The 27,131-nt window shown below is 43.4% G+C and overlaps 1 protein-coding gene and 1 long non-coding RNA gene across 4 annotated transcripts in view; one reads left to right on the forward strand and one right to left on the reverse strand.

The window, feature by feature from the left end:
* GTF2H1 (general transcription factor IIH subunit 1) overlaps positions 1-8,841 on the forward strand; it is a 23,308-nt gene extending 14,467 nt beyond the window's left edge. For 2 of the 3 annotated variants that reach the window (XM_080405544.1, XM_080405543.1), the window contains exons 9-15: positions 55-142; positions 1,463-1,551; positions 2,367-2,484; positions 3,358-3,448; positions 4,911-5,026; positions 5,943-6,035; positions 6,658-8,841. In XM_080405544.1, the coding sequence (XP_080261670.1) occupies positions 55-142; positions 1,463-1,551; positions 2,367-2,484; positions 3,358-3,448; positions 4,911-5,026; positions 5,943-6,035; positions 6,658-6,744 (682 nt within the window). In that variant the 3' untranslated portion in view covers positions 6,745-8,841. The remainder of the gene's footprint in view (positions 1-54; positions 143-1,462; positions 1,552-2,366; positions 2,485-3,357; positions 3,449-4,910; positions 5,027-5,942; positions 6,036-6,657) is intronic. The other variant, XM_080405545.1, reaches the window with a different exon arrangement.
* Positions 5,033-27,093, reverse strand: LOC308070889. Its single transcript, XR_013930912.1, has 4 exons — positions 26,802-27,093; positions 21,192-26,666; positions 13,234-20,230; positions 5,033-5,638 (listed from the first exon to the last, which is right to left on the reverse strand). It is a non-coding gene; the product is annotated as an uncharacterized lncRNA (long non-coding RNA).
* Positions 27,094-27,131: the final 38 nt, after the last annotated feature.

Genomic DNA, 27,131 nt, shown 5'->3' on the forward strand with positions numbered 1-27,131 from the left:
ATCTTATGTTTCCTGTGAGGTGAATTCTTCTTAATGCTGTTTCTCTATTTTAAGAGAAGCACAAAATGACCATTACAGTGAGACCAGCAGTACGGATGGAAACTCCAGGGATTCAGATTTCTTTCAGCCACCACTGAAAAAGGTATAAAGTTAGCTGATGCAATTCTAATTGAATGGAACTGGAAGCTCTGTCTCTCAAAAGATTGCTGAAAGTTCCTTACTTGTTTTATGATGCATCTGAAGTGATACTTAGGTTCTCATTCTGTATACTTCTGAGCAAAGCTGAGGGCCTGTCAGAGGCTTTGTACCTCTTTATTAACCACAAATAAATTACACATTGATGAACTGCTCTGTTTATCTCTTCAGTAGTGCTCAGTGAAAATAAAAAATTTCCAACATGCTTCTGATTGGACCCAGAAATCTGCTTCTTTCCTTTCAGTCTAGTTTTATTTTTTGCCCCCTGCCTGCCCCCCCCTTCTTTTTCCTCCAAATGCCTGAAAACTTCTAGAGAACGTCCATCTGAAAGGGATATTGGTGTTCAAGCACCAGTATTGACCTATCAAGTGTATTGTCTGTAGAGGAGATGATAAACTGGCACCTGGCATCCTTCATCTTGAGGTCAGAAGCTGAAATGGGGTTAAGCTGAAAGCATAGTGCTGCCTGGTGCTCTGAAATACAGGGCAGCAGCCTGTTCTAGACTAACCATAGAGCTCACAAAGTGGAAGAGATACTGCTACAAAACTGCAGCTGAATTGAATACTCTTGCAAGAGTTGCCAGCCTAAATAGAAAATGCTAAGGGGACTCAAAACCTGCATATATTGCGAGAAAAGGTTGTAGAATACACATGTTGTTTAATGTTGAGGTAGTCAACAGCTTTGACTTTCCTGAAAAGCTGCAATTTCTACTGTGGAGAAAATTATATACCAGGACTAGAATAAATGCGATGAAGAGAGAAGGGAGAGAATAGCATGAGAGTAGGAGACTTCAGAAGTAGTTTTCTCATTGTACAAAGTCTGGTATCACTGTGCTGTAACCTCTCACCGCTGATGCTCTAGCTCTGCTGTCATCAGATAGCTTGGGTAATTACTGTGGTTTTGGTCTTACACTCCAGTATGCCAGCCATGAAATCATTACTGTTTCTGCCAGTCTGGATATGGATGGACATAAATAGAGAGTACAAAGAATGATCTATGTATAGCAGAACACTTTTTGGATGTGGCAGAGACTGCAAGTTTTGGCCAGAATCTGCAGAAAAAGCAGTAGTGCTGAGACTTCCAAATTGCACATTTTAAAAAGTATTGGGCACTGCTCCCTCTGGAGGGAGACGTGAACCGTTCCACACTTTCCTCTTTCTAAAGGTTTTAGTAACCCTTCTGCTTACTCAGTGAACTGAAAAAAAGCACTAGATGCATTGAATTGTGTCCTCATGAGTAATGTTTGTAATTATTTGACTTACTTTAGGTGAAACTGCAGGAGTCCATTGAATATGAAGATTTAGCAAAGAATAATAGCACTAAAACTATTGCACTAAACTTAAAGAAGTCCGATAGGTAAGTTAACAAAATGCACGCAGCTATGTCAGTATGTTCAGTCCAGCAGGTCTCTCATCACAGCCTGCACAGAATTTTTGATTTGGGTGATTTAGTCTCTACTGTGCCACACTCAAGTGTGTTTAGGCTACGTTTAGGAACCTAACATGACCTCCTGCATAAATCAGCTTCCAAATAATTCCCATTTATATTTGTATTTTGTTTTCATCTTGCTTTTCAGCAAGGTAAGTTTTGGTAAGCCTAGCTGAAGGGCCTTGACGTGTCATTTCTGTGGAAGTCGAACAGACCTGTATTCACAGTTCATCACTTTGTTGCAGCTTAGAGTGGAAAAATGTGTTACATGTGGAAATACATGATTCTGAGGAAAGTCCGCTCCCAGGCGAAAAAAACTGCAGTCGGGATAGTTTGGACTGTTCCCTGGTCTAGTATTTTTGTAGCTTCAAAATAAGTAGATGTAATTTCAGAAAAGGAGTGAGACCAAAGGGAAGAGAACGATTCTAAGTGTGCACCTGACTTAATTTAGCTTAGTTTCAATCAGAAGTGGAGTGAATTCTTCCATTCTAGAGATATTCCCAGAACTAGGTGGCACAGATAGCTTCTCGTTAGCAAAATGATGCTCACAGATTCAACAATAGAAGCTTTTCTCTTAGTTTGCTGCCATACCATCCCTAATCCAACCTCTTCCCATGCGGCAGCGCATTTACTGCATCAGTAAATAAGATTTAGATAGTGTCAACAGTTGCAAAGCATCTATAATTGGAAACATCTGAACAACTGTTCATATTAATACACTTTTCTCTTTTCTCACTTCATAGGTATTATCATGGTCCAACTCCAATTCAATCACAGCAATATGCAACCAGTCAGGATATAATTAATTCTTTTAATAGTATTAAGCAAGAAATGGAAGCATATGTACCCAAACTAACTCAGGTATGAAAGAACATTCAAAAAAATTCCCTTCTTGATGTTAGCATCTTGCTCTCTATATAATTTTGTGTCTCATGTCTACTGGAATTTTAATTTTTGAGAGTGAACTTAATTTTCTCCAATAGTTTTCTGTTATTCAGTTTATTTTACAACTTCAGGCAATACCTTTTGAGCTGTTGTGTTTACAAACTAAACAATAGTAAACTGAGTCATTGCTGATACTCAGAGTTATATTCTACTGTTACCATGTTCTGTTGAGGAAATGGTAAAAGTATGAAGTAGTAAAGCAGGACGCCTGTGCAACCTGAAGCACAGACCAGTATTATTGATGCCGCACCCTGAAATTTAGGATGTAGTGATCTGAGGAGGCCCCAGTAAGCAGGTTTATAACTGAACAGGTCTTTTGGTCCTAAGCACACTTAGGCAGGGTGTAGATCTCACTGTGGGCTGCACAGAAGCTCTGTCTTGGCAACTGGAGGGCAGCGTAGCTGTGTAGCCAGTCTACCCAGCTAGTATCTGAACTTCCTCTGTTAGTAAACCTAGATTTGGCCCTAAGTATAAAGCAGCCACAACTGTGAATGTGCCACATTTCTGTACAGTAGTTCTCTGTCTCATTTTAAAGTAGCTGCACAGCCAGTTCCTGTACCAGGTAAAAAGTTTGTTTGGCCGTAATTAATTGGAAAGCTTTCAGTGAAAACGTAAGCTATAGCACTTAAAGGCACTGTATCTAATTCTGGAGAGGAGCAGAGTCTTCATCAGAACTTCCCTTGTATCTGCTCAACTGTGTCTTTGCCATTGGAGTTCAAATACAACTTAGGTTAAAAAGATTTTGTTGGAAGAAGTGATCTGAGATATTTGCTCCCTCTCTCCCTTCAGGTTCTTTCAAGTGGTGATGCTGCTAGCACTATTGCAGTCCTGTCACCTGGAGGAGCACTTATGCAGGGTGGAACACAGCAAGCCATAAACCGTAAGGATTTAGGATATATAATACTTCAGTTGTATCTTACTGCATTATACAGCAGTACCTGGCTTGCTCTTTCATCCGTCTCTTAGAATATGTTACAATGATGAAGGAAATTTATGGAAACATGTAGCTGGAGTAATACTGAGTTACAGCAGCAAAAAAAGAGCAACCCAGCCACACCATGAGGGTGGCACTGGCTGCACCAGTGCTGAGGCAAATGAATGAGAAAAGTTTTGCAGAGCAAGTGACGAAAGATGTGCTTGATACCAAGTCCTGTTACGGATCATGGGTTTTGCTTGTTCGGCATTTTTCTGATTGGGGTGTTTTTGGGTTTTTTTTTTTTTCCTTCTGGATTTCAGAAAATAAAGGCGTATTCTGGGAAAGCTTTAAGGAGATGAGGTCTAGATAACTGTCTGGAACTAGGTTTTCTGCAGCCTGCATTTAAGATCCACAGCTTGCCGCTGTGGAAAAGGACAGCTTTCTGGTAGACTGCAAGGGCAAAACAGACTACCCTTCCTTCTCACACCTCCGTTCAACCACCCCTTTCCTGTTGGCACATTCCTGCCAGTTTAAGTTCACTTCTCTTCAGTCTTACAGCAGATGAATCCCTGTTCTCACAAGGCAGGGTTTCTAACAGTTTGGCTTGTTCTGTGGTCTGAAGAGCAGCATGAACTAATGTAGATAGCTGAGTAGTACTGAGAGAAAAGGAGTCGGCAAGCAGGACTGAGGCTTTCCTACCCATCCCATTTGACACACTGAGTGCTACACCCCGGCCACTGCTGTTCTTGTTGGGTTTGTTTTGGTTTTTTGGTTGGGTGGTGGGTTTTTTTTTAATTTGTTTGTTTTTCAAACAGTCTCGTCCTAGAGTGGCTACCCACTATTCAGTTTGTTGTGCTCCTCTCATCCTCAATGACCTCTTGGCGCTTTTTGTCTTTGGATTTTATGATTGTCGTTCCTTCCCTGTTCTTGAACCCTGTCGCCCTTTCTTCTTTAAGAGTATCTGGGATACAGTTTGTTGTTTCTGCCTGCATTTTTCACCTTCCACGTGCTGTGGCTGTATTCTTGTTGCCAGCGTAAGAGAGAGGGATAAGCTTGCAGTATCCACCACACAATATTTAGCGCTGTGCTGTGGAGAGAACAAGGTGCTGGTCCCAGAAGCAGTACTGCCACACTGCTAGAACACCACAAATACGCTGCTTCTAGTATGGATTAAGTTGGTGTCCGTTCTTTGCCTGGCATAGTCTCTCTATAAAATATACAAGCTTCCATGTTTGTAGCTGTAAGTAGCGGCTGACCTGATAGCCCTCCTTCAGGAGGGAGGCACCTCCGTGTTCCACCCCCCAGCCGACCTTTCTGTGATTCCAGTAGAAATGTGTATTGGCTGAGTATACATTCGTCAGCCTTACGTTGTCATTTTTCATACGGTAGTTTTGAGTGATGTGACAAAAGCTTTTTCCTCTTGCAGAGATGGTGCCAAATGACGTTCAGTCTGAACTAAAACACTTGTATGTGGCAGTAGGGGAACTGCTACGACACTTCTGGTCCTGCTTTCCTGTTAACACGCCATTCCTAGAAGAAAAGGTAAGGTGGAGCCGCCTAGTGAGGCCCTGGTTGTGATGTGGCTGGATCATGGTTTAGAATGTTTGTCATTAACTTGAGTATAGAACTAATACACCTGCTTTAAATCAGTCCAGTGCTTACTCATCTGTAGAACTGAAGGTCACAAAACAATGTAAAACACTACTTTTTCAGCAATTCTGCTCATGCTGTTGGTTAAATCATCCTTGTCCCTCCCTGCTTGTTAATCCCCTTCAGGAGCAATTGCTGTAAGGTAGTTTTGATCAGAATGGTCAGCTATATTCCAGCTGCAGATTTCTCACTGTCAGTGTAAAACACAGACTAAAGCCCCCTTTCCCCAACTCCAAGACATAATCTCTGCAGTGACAGTTACAGTTTGCTTTATTCTATCCATTGCAAAAATCAGTCAATCGTAGCTTCAAAACGTACACTGCTATTTAGAGCAAAATGTTCTTCAAGAAGATGTGTCTGTCTACAACCAGGTATATGATTGTAACTTTTTTTCCTGTTGCTTTTCTTTCTCGCATGGATCACAAAGGTAAAAAAAATCACAGTCAGATATGTTGGATTTTCTGCTGCAAAACGTGGCCTGAAAGTCCTTGGTACAGTCCTTGCCTGAAGCAAAAAAAAAAAAAAAAAAAAGATGTTTTTGTGAATATTGCATCTATAGTATTTACTGACAAATGAATAGTGATCATAGTGGCATACTGCATGTTCGGTCATATTGCACTTCCCTCAAAAGTAAACCGCACTCAGGAATCATTAGAGACTGATATTTTAATAACTTTCCTTTCTCAAACTAGACATACTTAAAGTAGTCCCCAGAGTTAGTTCCAAGGTGTTTTGTTGGAGAACAATTTATTAAAGGAAGTGAAACTTAGGTGCAAGTGATTGTAATACTGGTTTCTGTCTCTCTCAGGTTGTGAAAATGAGGAGCAACTTGGAAAGATTTCAGGTTACAAAGCTCTGCCCATTCCAAGAAAAGATTCGGAGACAGTATTTAAGCACAAATGTAAGGGGGAAAAAATCTCTTTAATTATGTGGGTGCAATACCAATAATTTGAATCGTAATTCTCAGAGGATGGTAGCTTTGTGAATTCTTATCCTAGGGCTTTTTTGTTGGCTAACTAGGAAATGGGCAGAGGGGAGCGGGGTACACAGTTAAGCATGTCATCGCTGTTTCACGGCAGGGTTTGTAACAGAATTACTGTCAAGAACTGTAATTTGAAATTACCTGAGTGAGACAACAAAAAAGGGAAGTCATGTTTCATTTTTCACTTCCACCATGAAGTGGAACTTTAACAACTTCCAAACTGCCTCCCACCATGTCAGACTTGAAGTGGTCGCAGACCAAGTACTGGAACAGAGGGCACAATCGAGTGGCATTCCCTGTGACCTTCTCAGCTTAGTAACCCTCTGAACTGCTCCCTCTCCAGACACTTTGCAGCAGAGCCTCAGGGTCCTGAAGTTATTTCTTTGTTTCTTGATCTGGTATGCCTCTGATTTTAGTGAGGTGACTCCTAGTGAATAAAAGGAAGAATCCAACTGAATAGCAGATTGAAGGGAGGGGAGGGGATCTGTTTTCCAGTAGCTGGGAAAGTGATTTTATTTTTTTTTCCCTTTTAATGTTGCAGTTGGTAAGTCATATAGAAGAGATGCTGCAGACGGCCTACAATAAGTTCCATACATGGCAGTCCCGGCGTATGCTGAAGAAGACGTGAAAATGCATGCTGTACAGGTTTGAGAGCAAAATCTGCAATAGGTATAGGAGTACAACCTAGCGTATGTGCAGATCTTATAGTTGTTGCAGGAAGACCTGCAAGCTGTGGACTTCTGGAAACGATGCTAATTCAACTTGCACATTTCTGAAAAAGAACTGAAATTAAACTTGAAAACTAGGGAGAAAAACAAGGAAGAACCAAAACAGAAGAGCTGAGGTGCAAAAATATTTAAAAGACACTGTTTACTGCAGTTACTCAGGAACTGCTTTTGATTTGCATAAAGAGCTGCTTTCAGAAATAAATTTAAAGAGGGTGTATTAATAAAATCTGTTTTTCTGTCTAATTTTTTTTTAAGAAGTGTATGGCACAGGGTAGAACTCAAAAGTTTTTCTTCACTGGATTCTGACGTTTTATTGAATTCTGTTTGTACTTTCTGCAACAGTTTAACAGTGATATTTTAAAATATAGCCGAGACTGTTTTTGCTTCAAACATCTGGGAGAGTGTAACTGTCGGAAGACAAGCTTCTGCCATATGTTTTCCCACCAATTGGAAGCAAGAGACATTGCACTGAAAGCTGTTTCTGGTCCGGGGCCGCTAAAGGCACGCGGGGGCAAACTTTTGGCTGAAGTCTTGGAGTTTTATGCAGAATTTTTTCAGCCATCAGTTTTGCATGTTTTCCTTTGAGTGCAAGTGTGTGCTACTGCAATCTTCTTTTTTACGGTGGCATTTGTTCTGAGGAGAGAATGCATTTTTAAAAATGAATTTAAATAAAGTTTCTTACAAAAGTCATTTATTTTCAATTCTTAGACACTTTTATTTCTTCTCCTAAATCTGTTTTCCTTCACTCTTCCCTTTTGACTGTTACACTATTTTTGGCGAATTGATAATCATTGCAAAGAGAAAAACGTATTATTGACAGTGTCCATAGATATTGGGAATCTGTGCCATACTTTGTTCCAAATAGAATCCGTTCACAGTTTCAGACCAACTTGTATTAAATGTGACTTAAATGCAAAGTAAACCTGTTCTCTACAATATATGCAGTTTAATGACATCCTTGTATTTTGTAGTCATCTTGACTGTACTGAAGCCTGGTATGGGCTGCTGAACTTTTTTTTACTTCTGACTAAACGTGACTGTTAAGAGTTTAAGATGCATTTACTACAAAGACAAATCAGAGTGATGATACGTATTCAAAGCAAGCACAGCCATGTTCAGAACGGCAGAAGAAATTCCCATTTGCCTGCATGATGGCCTAATGCTAGGTTTTCCCGCCGGTGGCATGATGCTGAGACATGACAGTGTGATGTTGGGTGGATAATTCTGGCAAATTCCTACAGAAGAAAAGATGTGTTTGTATAGCCAAGTCTGTGCTTGTTCTGTGCTGCTGCTCCATTTATGCAAGAGGGTTTTTTTCTTTCACTGGTGCATGGAAGTCAGCAGCTTTCCCTGCCCCCCCCCCCTTTTTTTTTTTTTTTTTTTTTTTTTTTTAATTTTTGTATTATGCTAACATGTTGTTAAAAGCTGAGTTTCAGTTAAAATGTCACTGTCTGCACCAAAATTCTGTTTGGAAATGTATGTGTATTGTTAAGTCTAGTTTCCCTGTCTGCTTTCGCAGATAGATGCATGATACCTGCTCCGTGATGTTAATGTGGTTCTGCTACAAGAAATGACTGGGCTCAGTAAGAGAGACACCCGTTATTTTTGGCAGGGTGAAAATGTCATTAGGAATCAACAGCTGTACATACAGCATTTGGGGGATGAGGTGCACATCTTGTCAAGAGTTACCTCTTGTGATAAACTTTTCCTAAAATGTAGGCGTAGGGTATGGCTTTATTAAGCCTAATCCTCTTGTAAGCGCTGGCAGCTCCCCGAAAGAAAGGGTAGTTTTGGTCTTCCCCCACTCCAAAGCATTTGATCTAGCAATTTTGTGGCCAAATTTCAACTGTTTAGTGAAAGCTGTAACACCTTTCATCATATCAGAGGGCTGGGTTCAAGAAAATGTCTGATTTATACACTTAACTGTGCCTGATGCTATGAACAACATATTTAAGTATTAGGCTGCACTGAGACTTCATTTAAAAAAAAATATCATAGACATGAGAGTTTCAAATGGGGAACTAATTCACCTTTGATTTGAATCAGTATTTTAGTGTTCCTGGAAAGACTGGGCAAAGCGGCTAGCGTGGTGGCAAAGTTTCAGTGCGTTCTAAGAGCATTTTACAGTTCAAAGGACTGTTGTTTATAATCATTATGGGGGATGGTGTTGCAATAGCTTTAAGTTATTATAGTGATATCAGGCTATCAAAATGTACCTTAATTAACAGGACTGGGGACGGGAAGAGGACTATGATATTAAATTCACCAGTTTTGCCTAGAGCAGGCAAGGCTGCTATGCACTTCATATTGCTTTTTCAGGTATTGTGGCAATAAGGCACAGGCCCCTCCTGGAGTAAGGGAGGTAAACTAAAATATTCTTTCTACATTGTGTTCCCCTTTTCTGTAGCATGGTCCAAAACCCAGATTCATTCCTTAAGTTTTGAAACAGAATCATCATGCATTATATTACTATTGGAATCTTTATACTGACTTGTATTTTTAATGAGAATTCATAAAACTTGTATCATTGGCATTGATCTAAGATTTGTAGAATAAACCCTACTGAATTCTAAAGTGGAGTCTTCTCGAATGCTTAGGCTGTTTTCTAATGTTCAGTTAAATCCCAAACAGGCTCCATTCGGGTCTAAATTGGAGAGCGCTGTGGGTAGCACTAGCTCACCTGTGCCTTCATGCTGGTAGAAGAGGTCAGGAGCAAAAGGGTTACAATACAGTTACTGTCAAATTACTTCATTTTTAAGGGTCAAGAACTTTTCCTGCTGCACAGGGTCTCTACACCATTAGTAGTGCCACTGCCCCTCTTTTCCTGATCGTACCAAAGCCCATATAAGTCCCCAGGGGTTAGTGCTCTGCCTGCTCCATGTATCGATCCAGCGGCTGTCTGTTCAGGAGGGCTGCACCGCCTGCTTTGTCGGTCATTCAGGTCCAAGCTCTGCTAGTAACGGAGAAGGGGTAACTTAAAACAGGTATTAACACAAGTCTCGCTCGGCTTATTTGTGGCCTGTGAATTTCAGCAGATGAAAATACTTAGATGCCGAGAGAGAAACAGAAACGGCCCAGCCTTCACGGTGCAAGAGCTCTACCTCAGCCTGGGGTGACATCCTTCCCCTGGAGCCATTCCTACCAGTGGTTTCTTGCGTGCTCACAGAGTAGCTCTCTAGACTATGATCTTCAGCTTCCTAATGTGACAAAGCACTGATGACCGAGGCCCTGTGCTCTCCCTGACGAGTGGCTTTCCCCACCACTCTTTAAGATGCTTTTTTACAGCTACAGCTGTTTTCCCTTATTTACACTGTAACTACATCCTTATGGTTTCTGTCATGAGGTATTGCTATCGGCTAGAAAGCTTACCTTGGCCTTGCCAAAGCTCCTGTCCAACAGCGACAGCTGCTTTATCCAGAAAGTCACTTGGGTGAGCAGGGAAGGCAATAAGAAAGCTTAAGATCCAGTTTTCTATTCTCCATCCTGTTTCCCTTTCTTAAAAGAAGGGCTTACCTGCACATCCCTGCTGTCTGCAGGCAGCATATTCAGTGGCTTTGGAGCGTGCGTGTTGCAACAGAGCTTCAGTGTGTGAGCCATCATGTTCCGGACCTGTTCCCCAGCTCTCCCTTGACCTTGCAGCCAGAGCTAGAGCTTGATCCAAACGGAACACGGCAACTTCAGTTTGAATAGCAGTCAGGCATCGCTGGGGATCTAATATTGATCCTCCATAAACCCTGACAACTGATGGCAGATGTGCTCCTGGGTAGAGAGTTTAAAGCCTGGGGAACCGTTAAATTACCTAACCCAATCTCCCAGATCTTTTTCAAGACACTGCATTTCCCCTTGGCTACCTCTGAACATCTCCCCAAAAGACAGCCAAGTCCTTCCCTGTAACAGTGAGAGGAAGAGAATTCACCACTCCTTGATAACATCCCAGACAGAGGATAATGTATCGGGGCTCTTTTGGGCTGCCTGCTGTGTGAGAGACAAGACCCAAAGGTAGGAGACGCAGCAGAGCGGCTGGTGAGGCTAGAGGAGCGGTGTGGCTGGAGGGCGCAGTGCCTGCTGGAGGTAGGGCCCAGAGCCCGGGTGCCTCCACGCGCCCAGCCTTGGGCAATGGGCACCCAGCACCCCCGCGGGCTGGCCCAGGGAGGTCAGGCGGCCCTGCTTGCTGCCAGGCTGTGCCGTGCCGTGCCGTGCTGGTGCACCTTTATTCTGCCCTCCCGTCAGCTTTAGGGATCACAGCCGGTTGGCGGAGTGCCACAGTAGTGATGTGAAAGACGCCTCAAGAAGTGCAGCGGAGGCCGGGGCTCTTTGCGGGCATTTTCTCAGCCCTGGTGCCCTCAGCACACTGTGAACATCCCCATCCCCTCCAAAACCTGACAGCCCGCTGCTCTTCCTCCCCCCACAACAGTGCATACACCCTTCATCCTGGTAAAGCCAAACTACTCCAGTGTTCGGATGTCAGCGTATCCCCAAGGGAAAAATGTCCTGGACTTACACAGACCCTGACCTCCCTGCCTGCTAAAACCCCCTTGAACAAGGTTGCTTTGTTATTATCTCACCCACAGCCGTCACAAACAAAAAATTAAATCTGAAGCTTTGAAAGGCAGCCCCCCTCTCCAAACAGCAGCGGAACCTGGACACAGTTCTGTTCTCTAGAGCGTCAGCATCCGCATAGCCCCGCTCCATCCCCTTCCAGCCCGAGCTGGCTCACAGGCCCAGCATTCACAGCACACTGTTACACTGACTGCACCCCGCAGAAGCGTCCTCCAGAGCTGCTGACATCCCCCACCCCCTGCACCACCTTCCTCGAGTGAGCTCCTGCCCTCTGTGCTCACCCACACGACTGCCCATCGCCTCTTCCGCACGGCGCTGCTGCCACGCTTGGGCACCATGCCCAAGTACCTTGTCACATGAGAATCTCACATCCCTAAATTGTCCACAATTTAGATCCATTGTGGATCTAAATCCAGGATGGGAGATATTCAGATGACCATAGACAGCACAGAAAGGAAATGGGTGCTATAGGAAAAGGGATTCAGGGGGACCCTCAGATGCACAGAAACCCACAGCGCTCTGCCAGCACCAAGCGTACTCAGAAACCACTGGAGTGCACTGAAAGGCACTGGGAGCCCCCAGATCCCACAAGGGGGCACCAGGAGGATGCTGAATGGCCGCAGAGGGTGCTTGGAAGAATCCAGGCAGACAACACTGGTGGGCCCTAAAGAGAGTCTGTCATATGCTGGACAGGTGGGGGTTCAAACCCGAGTTTGTAGTATACAGATCAGACACCGCTTTGGGCTAGTGCAGCTGTGACACTTGGCCAGTGGGCTATCAACAGGCACATTCTGCAACACAAACTGAATTCCCCATTTTCTGTCAATTCAATTTTGCAGAACATATTTAGGGATATTAGCACAATGTTCCAGAATTAAGAGTTTGGAAGCCCTGACCCTTAGGCCAAGATCTCAGCAGAGACCAGTGATGCACTGTGCACAGAGTGGGTTCCCCCGACCCCCCCACCGCCCCAATTTATGATGTGAGGAAATACTGCAGTCTTCCACATGCTGGGCTACCAGCCCGTGGCTAATCGATGCAGATACCCCTGGAGCAGACCTGTGCAGGCCTGTTGCTGACACCCCTGAGAATGCCCGTTGCTCCTGTGGTTCCTTAGCTGTTCCAATGCCAAAGGAAGCTTTAGCTGGATCTAACGCAGGGTGCCCAAAACAACAGGAGCCATCGCAACATTTTTGCAGTCATAGTATGAATCACAAAAGAGTAGTTCTCCCATCATCACGGAAGTTTTACCTTCCAACAAATCATATATTTGGATACTTTTGCTGTAAAAGTTGGGTAGGAATCTAATTGTATTATCAAAGAGATCTCACACACAACCTGTGCAAACTGCTGATGCTATGCCCTCCCCACAGCGCTCCTGGCCACTGCCTCTTCCTAGGGGCCACTTCTATGCACCTTCCATGGTCTAAACTGGCCATGGGGACCCCCAGCACCGCTCAGTTCTCACCTGTCCCTGGTTGGTCCCTACACACATACAGCCCAAGGGTGCTTGGGGCCCAGAAACCTCCTCAGTCACCCCTGGGGACCTCCCAAGCCTTGCACTCCTCTCAGCATGTGGCAACAGCTGCTGCTGCCAGTGTCAGCTTCCTGCAGCTTGAGCTGCCAAGACAAGTCCGCCACCTTCTGCGCAAGGAGCGTATGGGGGGTGCTGCACCATTTTTGTCCTCACATGGACATTCAGTTCATAGCTGGGTAGAGGAATCCCAGCTGATTCCATCCTAGTATTTGCTGGGCTAGGTAAGTACATGACCCCCATGGCTCCATTGTCCAGTACAGACGCTACGCCCTAGCTTCCTAACTGCGTGTACCTGGATCTCCAGCATGTCCCTCTGTACTTGGGTTTCCAGTTTATCCCAGTTCATCTGGTTCTACAGACTTTCCAGTTCTGCTTGCAATTGTCTTCTTTTCTTTCCATCATTTTCTAGGGCATCCAGGTGTCCAGATGTTTGCTATTGTGCTCACAATTCCCTTGTTTTCTTTAGCTTGCTTTCTAAAGTCTCCCCTTCTGTCTGAGCTTCCAATTTATCCAAGCACAATGGAGTGTTCACAGGAACAAGGTTGTTGAATAGAAAGCACCAAGAGCTTGGGCTGCTTGTGAAGACAAGCCAGGCATGCAGCAAATAAATCACAACTTGAGATTGTCCCGGAAGTTTGCTCTAGTGATTTACTTCACGTACCAGTGTTGTTCTCCCCTTTTTTAAACCTTGCCAGGTTTTGTCTTTGACCTGTGGGATTTTTCTGTGTTATAGTCAACTTTGTTCAGTTAAAGTGAACTAAATATTTCTGGGAACACTTAAGAACTTTCAGGAAGTAGATACCTAACCAACCCCTGTAGTCTATAAGCACACCTTAGTTTAATAAGTCCTCAGTTACAGGAGATTCCTGTACGATTTTGTGCCTTTGGTGCTGAGTCTGCATGTCTCACAGCAACTTGTTCTGTACTTCACACTGTGTTACTCCTTATTCATGTATCTTAAATATATATATTTTTGTGAAAATGATTTCTGAAATTCAACTGGTGGTGGCATCTAGCAGAGAATGAATTTCAAATACCAAACATGCACCGAAAATACATATTCTTCGACATTTCTGTCCTATTTGTCACTCCCGTTAGTGGGATTAGAGGTCTTGGAAGTTGAACCCCAGGTCCCATTCTCTGTGGCTGTGGAACAACCTAGACCGCAAAACCAGACTTTAATATAAAAATCACTGCTGAATGTAGTTGTTTGAGCACTGATAAGGTTCAGCACTGTCACTTAGATGGAAGGCCTGAAAACCTGAGAAGTGAGAAGTTCCAATACAGTATTTTGTACTAATGCTGCTCTTGGTGTTGCATATGACACAGCATGTTACAGACTTGGTGTACTCTCCAGCAGCTATCGAAACGGAGGTTCGTCTTCGAGCCCATGCACACTGTCATCGAATGCACACGTAAATGGTTCAAGTGCTTTGCTGGATTGAAGCCAGGGACTCCACATCTCAGGGTAGTGACTTTTCTTGGGAAGAGGGAGGATCTGCACTTTGGTTCTGTTCTCGATAAGGATCCATCATTACAGATGGTAAGGGCCTGCCCCAAAGTTCAGCCAGGACGATGTTTATTTAAATGTACCCAGGATGCAGGTGCAATAAGTGCAACTAGTAATTTTACTGAAACGCTGCAGATTCTTATAGGGTGTGTGTCTGCTACGAGCTGTAGCCTAGAAGAGCGTGCATGGGCTTGAATGAGCCACTTGAAATAGTCAAGGCAATCAGGATCTCAGCAGGCTAAATTAGCAGTCTCAGTGTGGGCACAAATCTTTCTGCAGCTTCTTCCCCCAGCAAGCCAATGCCTGTCATAGAGTGTGTCACGTGAAAAGTTTACCCTAGGCTTCCAGGCATTGTCACGCTGTGGCTGTAACCAAGAGAAATAAGTGAACTGGGTTGGATTTCAAAGTGCCTGTATCTCTTGGGATGCCCTGTCATTTCTGATGACGCTAAAATGAGTCACAGCAACTGTCTTGCTTCATTAAGTTAAAATACTTCCCTTTCAAGTTCATGTTTTGTATCGCTTCCTTTTCAAATTAAATGTTTCATTGTTCCAGTTGCTATACAGATACAACACAGATTCTAGTCAGAGGACCAGATTTGCAGCTCTAACTCCCCCAGCCTAACACTTCATTCACGTTGGAAGAAATGGTGTTAACTGTACAGTACGGTGGTCATCAATGGGAGCTGGCTGTAAATAAACATCACTGGACCAACTTATTTGCAGAGGAATCCATCTCATTTAGTTTTAGGTGTCTAAGAATTACCTAAGTGTAAGATAGCGCTGTGGGCTCCTTTCTTAGCCCTGGAGTGATGGCAATGCCCATGGGCTGTGCTTCAGCTGCCTGGAAGAGGATATGTTGCCACTGCTCGCAGAGAGGGACCTGGGATCAGACTTAGCCAACTGTCAGAGAGCCACCATAAAGTAAGATGAACTTTGTCTCGATGGCAGATTTAGTTGGGGCAACTGCCTGGATGATGGAGAATTTTCATTAAGCTGGGTTGCTGGGCCTAAAAAACACATCCTTGGTTTTACGTCCCCTTCTTTTTATTACACTTCCCACTTTAGCCTGCTGAATAACCTGCGCTTTCTCCTTCCATGGTAGAAATCATAAACTCCCCATGTACACGAAACCATCAGTGCCCTGCTTAACCAGTGCAGACTAAGGTCTGGGGCCAAGCGAAAATCCTGTGCCACCCTGGAGAGCCCCTGAGACCGGGGGCACCAGCAAGGATGCTCTCTCTACTAGTGCTAGCAACCAAGCATGTTGCTTGGTTTTCTTCTTCTTTTGGTTTGTGTGAACAACATGATCAGTTATTAAACCATTTCCACCACGTCTGGTTAGTATTTGGTGGGATTCTGCTGAACAAGATGTGTTTGAGCCACGTTTGTCCACCTTGTCTGTCAGCAGGCTGGAGTGTAAACACCAGAGTAGGTGATAGTGTCCTAGCACCAGTATTTACAGAGAGAAATAAATAAGTTGCTAAACCTCAAACCATATATTTTGTCCAGTTCAAGAGTCCATTTTGGGCAAGGGTGCCAAGTGTTTTCATGCCTGTGGCCTTCTTTTGAAAGGAGAGGCTGTTTGAGAAAGACTCGCTCTATTTGTCCCCAGCACTTGTTTTTAAAGGCAGATTCAAAGGTCTCCACTGTCTCTTGACTGCAGCAAGAATGTCTGGGAGGGAAGGGCAGGAACAGAGAACACGTCTAAATTTTCCCAGTAAAGTCAGGTCATATATCTGACATCTACCCCGCAGATATACTGCCGTATGCATGTCACATACACCTGCATGTATCATATACATTAATTAACATGCCTGGTTCAAACAAGGAGCGTGGCCAACTGACAGCATCCTACACACGAAACTCCAGGCAAGGACATCTTCGGTGAGTAATGGCCTTCCATGCAATGCTGGCACCTTGTTACAGCAGAGAGTGACATTGCCATTTGAAGGCTGCAGTTAAATGTGGGAAGGTCTGTCATGAGCTGGCAGGGCTAATAATGTTATCAGTGTAATCACCAGGCATTAGAGGAGGATTATGAAGGTATGTACCCTGTGGAAAAAAAACCCCAGAGATTGTGCAAGTTCATCTGTGTTGCATTATTATTATAGCTGCTGAAAAGTAGTGATGGATACAGCCAGCAGCTCCTCTGCAAAAGCTAGTGATGGAAGGGGTGAGTGATGTTATCTAATCTCCAAACAGTCCAATTATATTTGCATCTATATTCATGCATTTTGCACACTTTCAGAAGAAGCCCAGCAAAACTGCGCACTTCTCTTTTTGGAAGCTATGTCCAGCTCAAATCCCACGAGAGGGGCGAGATATCTGTGAGGAGCCTGCAGTGTCTGAGAGTTTTTACGAAGATAAAAACAAACAAACTTTCAAAGGGGCTTCATAGAAGTACACTCTGAGAAAGTATGTAGAAAAACTCTGCATTTAGCTAATTTCTCAAATGCAGTAACCAAAAACTATCGAAACACATTTCATGCTGCATTTTTAAGAAGACCGCTGACCTCCATGCGAGTAATCCTATGCTCCTGAGAAAGATAAGAAATAAAAAAAGATCAGTCACAAAAATTACAGGATGAAAAAATGAATCCATAACTTCCTGTTTCCAAACAGAAGAGCTAAACCACCTCCTCACATTTGGAAGGAATAGGCAGAAAATATAAGATGGCTGGGTCGTCTGGTCAAGTGCTGGGGTATGACAAGTCACGGCTGCTTCAAAGATGAGAAAGTCTCACAACAAGAAAAATGTGCAGTCTGCGCTCTGTGCCTGTTCTTAGTAGTTACGTTAGGTTAAATCCCGAAGCATAAGTATTCCAAGGTCTTTTTTTTTTCTTTTTTTTTTTTTTTTTTTTTTTTTAATTTTAGCAATCGCCACGCGAGGGCAGTAAGCCCTGTTTTCTACCGAAGGAATTATTTTTTTCGTTTAGGTTCCGAACAGGTTGCACAAAGTGCTTGTTCAATAGTGTATGCAGCTGATATTTGCACACTAAGGACCTAATGTGAAGCAATGCAATACCTCACCAAGCCTTCGAAGTTAAGATCATTTTGAGATACTGAATCAAATTCAGTGTTCATGAAAATAAGGACATCTATTAGGGACCAATTATTATGGCCTTTTACAAATGGCATTATTCTAGAGCATGTGATTTTCCCACGGGTATTCTCTCCACAAAGTCATTTTCATGTATTTGTTTCAAAAACCAAAATCTGCCTGCATCAAGTTCATGATTCAAATCATATTAGCTTTCTAGGAAAGTCACATAAAATCACTTACTGGCAGTCACTAACACTTTGCTACAAACATTAGGCCTGCATTACTATATCCTGAGAAACAACTGCTTACTATTTTCATGAGCTTTGGAAGACAGCAGTCTTCCCTTGCACTCCGTGATGTTTCACAATATTGCTTTTCCTCGCTATTCGTTTTAAATCATTCAGAAAAGTATAGTCTTTGAAGGAGAGGTGCAATTTCAGTTCCTTCTCTGACCAGTTAGTTCATCCTATACTGTCATACAGAACACTGAGACTTTTCAGCCCTAGATGCTTTTAATAATTCCACATACTGATGGCTTTCTTGTCTTAGCTATTTTTCCCATGATCCTTCTCTTCCTTCATTAAACTGCAGGAACATATTTCTAGGTAGTGGTATTCTAGTCAGCCAGCAGGCCATCCATGTGATTCTTAAACTCATTAGCTTACCAGGCACAAATGCAAAGTGGCCTTAGACTTACAGACAACAGGAGTGTAAAGCTCCAGCAGGTAGAATGTGGGGCTTTGCAATAGTCATTCCCTGGCTGCCAGCATTTTGAAAGGCAGCCTGGCAGATATGGCAAGGAAGCTGACCTGCCTACAGGTTAGTAAATAGCCCACAAAGTCATGTGTATTATTTTTTTTTAGGTCCTGGAAAACTTGTTTGCGAAATACTTCGGCAAACTGTGCTTCCAGGCACCTTTTCTTATCTGTTCTCAGCTCTTCATGTGGTTGTGATGTAAGTTTTAGATATGTATGGGTAGAACTTGTCCTTGCTGTACAACCACAAAACTGAGCAGAATTACACTGAATTTAACTATTCAGTCAAAAATATGGACAAAGTCCACTGCATGCTTACGTCACTACAAAGAGTCAGCCAAACAGGACAAAAGTACCTGTGCGCTGCTTGGTTTACTTTCTGCTGCCCATCTTGATAGGAGCTGAAGTTAATGTTGGTAAATAGGTTAGTCAAACATTTTGCTGTCTGTAACAATTTTTATTGCTTATTAGGATGGTCTCTGTTAAACATGACTAAACGCTTCGATTTCTCCAGAAACTGAAAAATATTGTAGTGATTTTCTTAGCTACTCACCCACAGAGCCAATCTTTAACCTGCTTATATTTAGGAGAAGAGTGCCATAAACTCCACTGCACCAAGTGTAAAGCATATTTTCCAGACTTGCTTTGCCTTTATATATGTAGATACATCAATGTGCTCAGGAAATATTAAATTATAAATATATAAAGGCAATAAGTTTTGCCAATTAAGTGAGGAAGAAAGATCAACGTGACAAATTGCTTGTTCTGGAAGGGGCTTCCTCATGCAGGGAGGAGAATAAATGGAACAGGAGAACAGAAAACTGTAGAATAAAACAATTACCTAACTAGCTTTTGAACCTGGCAGTTCTCCAGTCTTTAAATAATTTTCCTCCCTAGTAAGGCATTAGTGGTAAAAACTGGCCATTGACTTTGTTGGTGTTGACATCAGTTTCTGATGGGGAAAAAAAAAGGCAAAAAAACCTCCAAACCCCTAGCTTGACGACAGAGGTTTCATGGCAGATGAATGGAAAATTTGGGCTTCTAATTTAAACATTTATGAGCATTAACTAAGATCCTGGTTTTGCAGCTGCAGCTTTGAACATTATAGTTGGGATCCATCTTTGTAACCCTGTATTTAAAGCACAGTATTGGACAGTCTGCTAACTGGTTCATCACCCTGTGCTGCTTCACTCTTGGAGAACCAGGGCTGGTATCAGAATGTTCCCACTGCATCATAGCTGTCTTGGGCAGCTAAAAAATCTCAGCATAACTGTGGGTACTGCCCAATTTGGGTACTATTTATGAGTATCTGGCACTGCTTTGATGTCTGTGCTTCCCCCCTTACCCCCACAGTGTTCCTAGAGACCACTTGAGAGGTTATGGCAATGCTTGCTTGCCTTTTAAATGCATGTTTCATCTCTTCCCGGTAAGGATGCAAGAAGATTCCAAGTGTCATCAGGGCCAGCAAAGGCAACAGGGCACAGCAGGAGCTGAAGAGGAAGAAAGTGGATGCCAGAATCCTGCAACAGAATTCATACAGGCAGAGTGAGGAACTAAATATCTTTATGCAAGGGTTAGCACCATGAATCCACAGAAGAGCTGTGATATTTGCTGCCACAGCAAGCACACAAGCATACCAGAGTATCTGATGAGGAAGATGATCAGGTGCTGAGGGTGCAGAGGGTGCTGAGGCCCAGCAGCTGTAGCAAGGATGACACACAGAGCACCATGCCATAGAGGACCTGCCCCCAGCAGCAGCCTGCACACCACTGCTGCAGGTGAGGGGTCGCATCAGTAACCTGGATGTGCAGTATAGCTATGCAGGGAGATTGGAAACTGCTTTTCTTCCAGTGCAATCGTTGTCCATGCCCAAGCTTCACACTTGCTTTCTCCTGTCCTGCTCCAGTTCCTGGAGGATTTTTTTCCTCTTTTTACTCACTCAGCACTCTGCTTCACTTGAGTTGGCTGTACTACAGAAACTAAAGGAAACACATTGCAAATAAATTATGCTTTATTATGGCTGCAGATATAGAAAGATAAGGAAATTAAATAGAAAAGGTACAAAGGTAGATTTTAATTGTGAGTGTGCACTCAGCTTTGACTGAAGACGAGACTTGCATATGCTGCAGACTACAGGGCCTTCAAATCTCTTGGTTATGCATTATACATCTGAAACAAAGTCTATGAAACTGAGCTCATATTGCAGTCTGTTTATGGAAATCTGCTGGTGTTGATAAGAGAGCAACTACAGCACAGACACATGGGCATGAACGTTACAATGAAAATGAGTCCTCTTTCAGGATGTTGCGTAGTTACAATATCCTTTTATTTCCTGAAATAGTGGTAGGGAAGTCTTTGTAAAAAGTAGCACTATGGATCTCATTTTGATTGCTGCGGCTATGGTGTTCAGCACTGGATACTTCATCTGGCTTGCTTTGGAAATAGCTCTGGCACTGATACTAGATGCCAAGAGAAGAAGAGCAGGGTTGGTCTGATCCAAATTCCCTGTGTTTTCTGGGAGATACTCTGAAATGTAGAGCAAGAAAATCACAAAGCACTAGGCAGAATGGAAGAATATGTCGTCACACAGCTGTACTTGTCACTGAAGAAGGCATATCTGAGTGAACATGACAATTAATAAGTAAAATGCCATCATGAAGTGTGGATGTGCTTCAGTCACCTATGGATGAACTGCTGGCATTTGAAGGGAAAAGTCTACACTGACACAGTAATGCTACGTAACCGACAGCAGTTCTAGTGAGCGTTGTGATGCTTTGGAGTTATATTTTATTTGTTCAAAAGATATGAAAGAAGTGGAAGGGGAATCTTCCAATCCTCTCAGCTGGAGGAGGCATGTAGTCTTTCCTGTGCATTTTTCATTCTGTCTAAAATGGCAAAATCACGTGAAATTAAGGGAAGTTTCTCCTCCTAACTCCCCACCTGCACAGATTGGTTTCTGCATGGACTTCCCACGTACTCTGCTTGTCTTGAACGATGACCACCATTGAGGACCTCAGCTGGTACACTTTGTCCCTAGAGTAGCAAGGAATTGAACTTGCTTCCTTCATTTTAGGCTTAGCCTCTAACCAGCAGTTCCATCTCCTTCAGTCTCTGCACACAGTCTAAGAATTACTGTAAGGCACATAATTGTTATACTAGAAATCAAATAAACACAGCTAGTTAATACCGTTGCCCTTGCAGGCCTGTGTGGGTAGTAAACAAACAGCTCTGCTTCCATCTGGTAGATTGCAATAGGAAGTAGTACATACAGTATCTGATGCCCAAAGAGCAAAACAATCTGCAGTACTTAACCCCTTTAGTTATGCCTCGAATTTGGAACTGTTCAGGAAAACAATGCTATCAATTTGTGAGCTACTGTTGGTCTGAGGGACAGATTTTCTATTGACAATAAAAAAAATATTTTATAAATGGATGTAACAGTGTCTTCCCAAAAGTATCTCCTAGATTCCGTAATATGAACAAACCAGCCTCTAAATAACCTTCCAAATGCTCTCTAAAGAAACCTCTACTCTATGCTAGAAATTATGGTGTGTATTTTCAGGTCAGAGAGTTTTCTTCCTTTTGCAGAGTTTAGGGAGTGTCACAAACACAAGCACTATTAGGTTGCGACATTCACTGTGGCTTTTTCTAACATACCATGACCTTTAGTATTGTATTTTTGACTTGTTCCCTTACCTTAGAAAACTCCCTACTCCATACTTCCCTTTCAAAGCTTGGCCAGGATCCATTTTGCTACTGTTAACATAACCTTAGGCACATGCTGCGAGGCTTAAGTAATGTCCTTCATACATGGGATGTCATCCACCTTCTCACATCCAGGATGGCATAGGGAGATCCATATTCCTCACCCAATGTGACTGTGAAAGACAAAGCCAGGAGTCATAAACATACAAAGTAAGAGAAAAGAAGTGAAACATCAGGAGAGAAATTAAAACCAGGAGATCTAAAAATCTGTGTGTGGGGCATATCCATCACTTGCTGGGCAATCTCACCTGTATGCCATGGCAGTACTATTCATTTGGCTCTTACTGGTCAATATGTATCAAAAATAATTTGGAAAGACAGTGAATTGTTTAAAATGCGGTGTTTTGAGTACACAGATGTCATTTAATTTCTTTTGGACTTTTCTGCCACAGATGCTCAGGCACTTTTAGAAAATCTCAGTAGGATTTATCCAGAATTACTTGGCCATAAATTCAACTTTTCTGGAAAAACTTAGGTCACCTGCTAAATTTATGGACGTTTTGGTCAGCAGCGTATTAGATCTATACCTATCCTCATCTCAATGGATATTGATCAGTGCTTGTGTTCACTTGGTCCCCTGGTCCTCTCTTTGGAGGTGATGTTACAATAGGTAAGACTCTCTCAGGGGTACAAAATAGTAATACCAGGCCCTGGGAGCATAACCCTGGCCACGGAGAATTCTTAGATCAGATCTATGGAATTTAGGTGGGTTTTCACCACCTGCAAATTTGTCATTGTGTCATTTCTGAAGCAATAATGCATTACTTACTGGCTAGATGGCATCTACAAGTGTTCACTTTCCAAGGAGATCGTAAAGTCTAGCTAGTTTGACAGAGCACTGAAAAAGTCCACTTGCTTTATTTTGATTTATAAACGCTGAGCAAAACCTGTAACACATTTTGAGTGATCATTCTGCAATTCCTTAATCAATGAATTCAAACACAAAACACTCATTAAGACACTGAAAGTGAATAATCAGTTCTAAAAAGGATATTGCTTAGAAGAGGGGCATATTTCTTTTCCCAAAATGTCTCACAGATGCTCACTGTATGTTCTCTGCTAGCTCCGGCTGCCACAGGATGGGGTGACAAATCTGTTGACAACTCAGTCAGGTGAGGTTAGTAATATCCATTTTATCTGGTTTAAAAAAAGCAGGGCAAGACATGGCAACTCACTCTGTTCTGGTTAAATATATTGAATTGCTACTGTATCGTCACAAGAAAGTATTTAAGAATGAACAAAGGTCAAGCCGGATCAAAGTCTGAGACATAACTGTGCTGGCAGAGCTCGGTATTGCTTGGTATAACACCGGTGGCTGAGACGATTGAATCATAGCAGTGAGGGCTTGGGAAACAGGAGTGGTCTGGAACACCTAAGAAAAGGAGGCAAGGTATGGGCATTATTCGTGGTATGTGAAATCACTCAGTGATTTTCACTCATCAGTAATGCGCACTACACAGTTTTGCAACATCTTGCTCTTGACTAAAAATCTCATACCCTTTTGGACACTGCATTTTGGAAGGATCTTCACTTTTCCTGCATCATCTCGCAGAAAGGTAAATGTGGCCATTTTGTGAGTCTGCACACGTGTATGTGTGTACGCTGTCTGGGCCCTGAGGTTATCTGCCCTCCACCCCTCCTGGGCTTTTGGCTGCCAGACCTCTGGGCCTGTTTAGACACTGGGTGCAGGTGTCTTGAAATGAGCTGTTGGGGGAAGCTGCACTGCAAGGTCCCAGTGGGGCTCCCCGCTTCGCTTTGGAGTAGCTTTTAAGCTGAGGTTCTCACCCTCGGTGCCTTCCTGCAGCTGTCTTGCACTTGGCTGTGCTCCCTGTTGATCCAAACCCTAATCCCAACAGTTTTCCAGCTTGACAATCCTGGACTTGCCTCATCACTGAAGATCTAATGATCTGGCCAACCCTGTTTGTTGTCACCAGACCTGTCTTGCTCACCTTGTTCAGGTGCCATGGGAAGGTGCCCTGCATACACTTACCCACAAAAAGTTACATTATGGGGCTGTTCTACACTTCACTTACAACAGATTTGGTTTGCCACTCAGGCTATCAACAGTAAGTTGGTCTGAGACACTGACTTACCCTGTGCTTACATCCTAACTATGAAGTGGAAACCTTCATTTTCAAGTATCACGGGAGATAACAAGAAGGAAAAAACCCAAATGGTCTTGGTTCTGTTTAAAATGAAACTGCAGTGGTGTTTTGACTAGCAAGCAGACTGGGAAAATATCTGCCCAAGCAACTAAGACTGCACCCGGTAAATTTGTGCTCTGAAGGTCTTGAATAATTCAATTTCAATAAGCAGAATAATTCTGTTTCAAGACAACAAAGAGAATTGCTTGTCTATATTAAAACTGCGTGACTTAAGCAACCTGAGAAACCGAATTAATTCAAAAATATACACCAAAACAGAACAACACAAAATTTCACTGGAGATAGCCAGGTTTCCAGACCAGATCCATGTTAAAGCCATAGTAGTTTGTCATCATTAAAATCTGTTCAAAAATAGACAAGTGTAAATATAATGAAAGATTGGTGTAGCGGTTAAGAAAAGCTGCTACAGATAAGCTGTGCTGCATGTACAGAAGCCAGGAAGTCTTGAATGCCTGGGGTAAGATAACCAAATGTATTTAATCCAAGAGCTACATATCCATCGTGGTAAATTGACATTATTTCAGTCTGCTGCAGTACAGATAAATGTGGCCTGTCATTGATTATTTTGATTTCTTTGGATTACAACAGTCAAAATTAATCTACTAGGGAGGTCTTACAGCACCAAGCACATGTTCTCTGTGCTGATCGTACTCATAATTTTTTCGAAATTAAAAATACATAATTTACAGAAGAAAAATTGACTGAGTTTTGCTCAGCTGTGCAAGTTTGCTACAGAAGCACAGGCCACACTGCAGGCCTGCAGATAACTGCAGTTACAGCCATGAGAGGCAGAATCACCTTACACCCCTAGCTGAAGAAACATGGTTATCAGAGAAGATAGAGCACTTTGGCACAATGAAGACACACATAGGATGGTCTCACAGAAGCATCTAACTTGCTCCTTGTGGGTTAATGCATGAATGGAGCCTGACCTAGGTGTCAGCATCAGGACCACTGGGAGCTGCTCACAGGATTTCCTTCTGTAAGGTTTACATTTGCCAGCTAAATAGAGCCATGTCAGGTTTGGCTAAGTTACAATAATTACAGCCGTACGTAACGCAATACTTGTCATGTCTTTACTAAGGTTAGCTGCAGGGGGGTTGGAAGTTATGTTAAAGTAAGCACTCTATCTGGGTGCTCCCTAATTCATGAATGCTTGCACAATTACTGGGAAATCAAAGCAATTAACACCAACACGTGTTCCCCTCTGACTGATTTGCTGTGTAGATGAAAATGTTGGCTGGGGAATTAAGATATGGATGAAACTCCTGGTAAAACAAACACGAGCAGATTTGGTTTATTTTTTCAATATTTGAAAGGTAAAAGGTACCTGGAAGATAAAACTCAAGACCTGACAAGACATTTTAGGTTGCCTTTGTGCATAATGAAAAACTTGCAGATGTTTTTTTCTTTTTAAGCTATTAATTACCTTCTTGCAACTTTACAAATTAATTCCTATCTGCTATTGCTAAAAATATGTAAATGTGAATGCTACCAAATGTGGGCATGTAGCTGGGTTTGTATTGATTTATTCTTTTGTCCTGTTTCTCCCCTTGCTAATACTAACAGACCTAAATCCCTCTTCTTTTCCTCCTCCTTTCCTTGCTTTCTTCTATGTGTCCTTCTGAAACAATAACATCTTAAAATTGCATCATTAGGCACAGAACGCTAGAAGGGAAAATTCTGACCAGAAGTGGGGTTTTCTTTCCATTGACATTGCATGATCTTAAGGGTAAGGGAGAGCCTTAGTGTCTGTAGTGTCCTTGCTTCTGGATTTGGTCATATGTTTGTGTCTTTTGGAGCCTTCAGACACATCCAGGAAATTGCAGCAGGCAGGACTGTGTGGCTGGGTGGGTCTGCCCACAAAGGAAAAATGGATGAATCCCAACGCGTACTAGCTCAAAGAAGAGACTTCATACTGGCACCGCTGCAGTCTGACAGGCCATGACCTCCTTTTGGGACAGAGCAGTCTTCCTGCTGTTATCATACTGAAATTAAACAGAGCATCAGATATTCAAGCTGTGAGCTCTTGAAAGTGACCAGCCCATTAAAATTTTTTATTAAAAATTACTCATTTCCAGCTGAGTGCCATTCTGCCCAGAGACTAACATGCATGCTTTCATTTGAATTACTTGCATGATTCTGCATTTTTTTGAAGAATACAATTATTTTTGCTGACATGTATTGAGTGTACTTATTTCCTTCAAATCCCAGTATCTGCTGGAGCAGAGCAGACTGGCTGGGCCTTCCCAGGGAGGCTGTCTTGGCTCCACGGCTGCACCCTGAACCTCCAGCTCAGGGTTCCCCTGCTGAGGGGCTAGCACTGAAAGCTGTTGCTGGCCCACACCTTCCCTGGGCAGCCCCAACCCAGCCCCACCAACACGGGAGCTCTGCATTTGTGCTGCCTCCTAAGAACCTCGCTCGCCTGTCGCCTCACTGTAGCCAGAGCCCAGGTTCGACAGAAAAAGGCGCCAGTGAGGGCTCCCTTGCAGAGGGGGCCAGGAGTGAGAGTCATCGTCGGGCCTCACCTCCCCTTGGAAACCCCTTCCCAGCCCCACCAACCTTGCCGCTCCGCACCTGCGCCGACACCTGACTCTCAGCCTTGCCAGAGCCCAGGAACCTGAAGGAGCCATCGCCTAGGGCTCCCACACAGAAGGGGGACCGAAAGCTGTTCGTAAAGTCGTTTTTTCTCTGCAGCCCCTTCACAGCGCCACCAAGCAGAGCCCCCCCGCGCCCTGTTTCCCACCGTGCACCTTTCCCCCCACACATTTGCACCCCCGGGGCCTCTCCTCGCAGCCCGGGAGCCCCCTTCCCCACGGCGCCCGCGTCCCAGCCCACTCCCGCAGCCCCCAGCCCACATCCCCTCAGCTCCCCGCAAGACCCCCCTCGGCCCCGCCCCGGGCTCCCCACCAATCACGCAGCGCGCCCCGCCCTCCCCGCCTATCAGAGC

Source organism: Falco punctatus, assembly GCF_963210335.1.
Source record: "Falco punctatus genome assembly, chromosome: 10".
Taxonomy (NCBI): Eukaryota; Metazoa; Chordata; class Aves; order Falconiformes; family Falconidae; genus Falco; species Falco punctatus.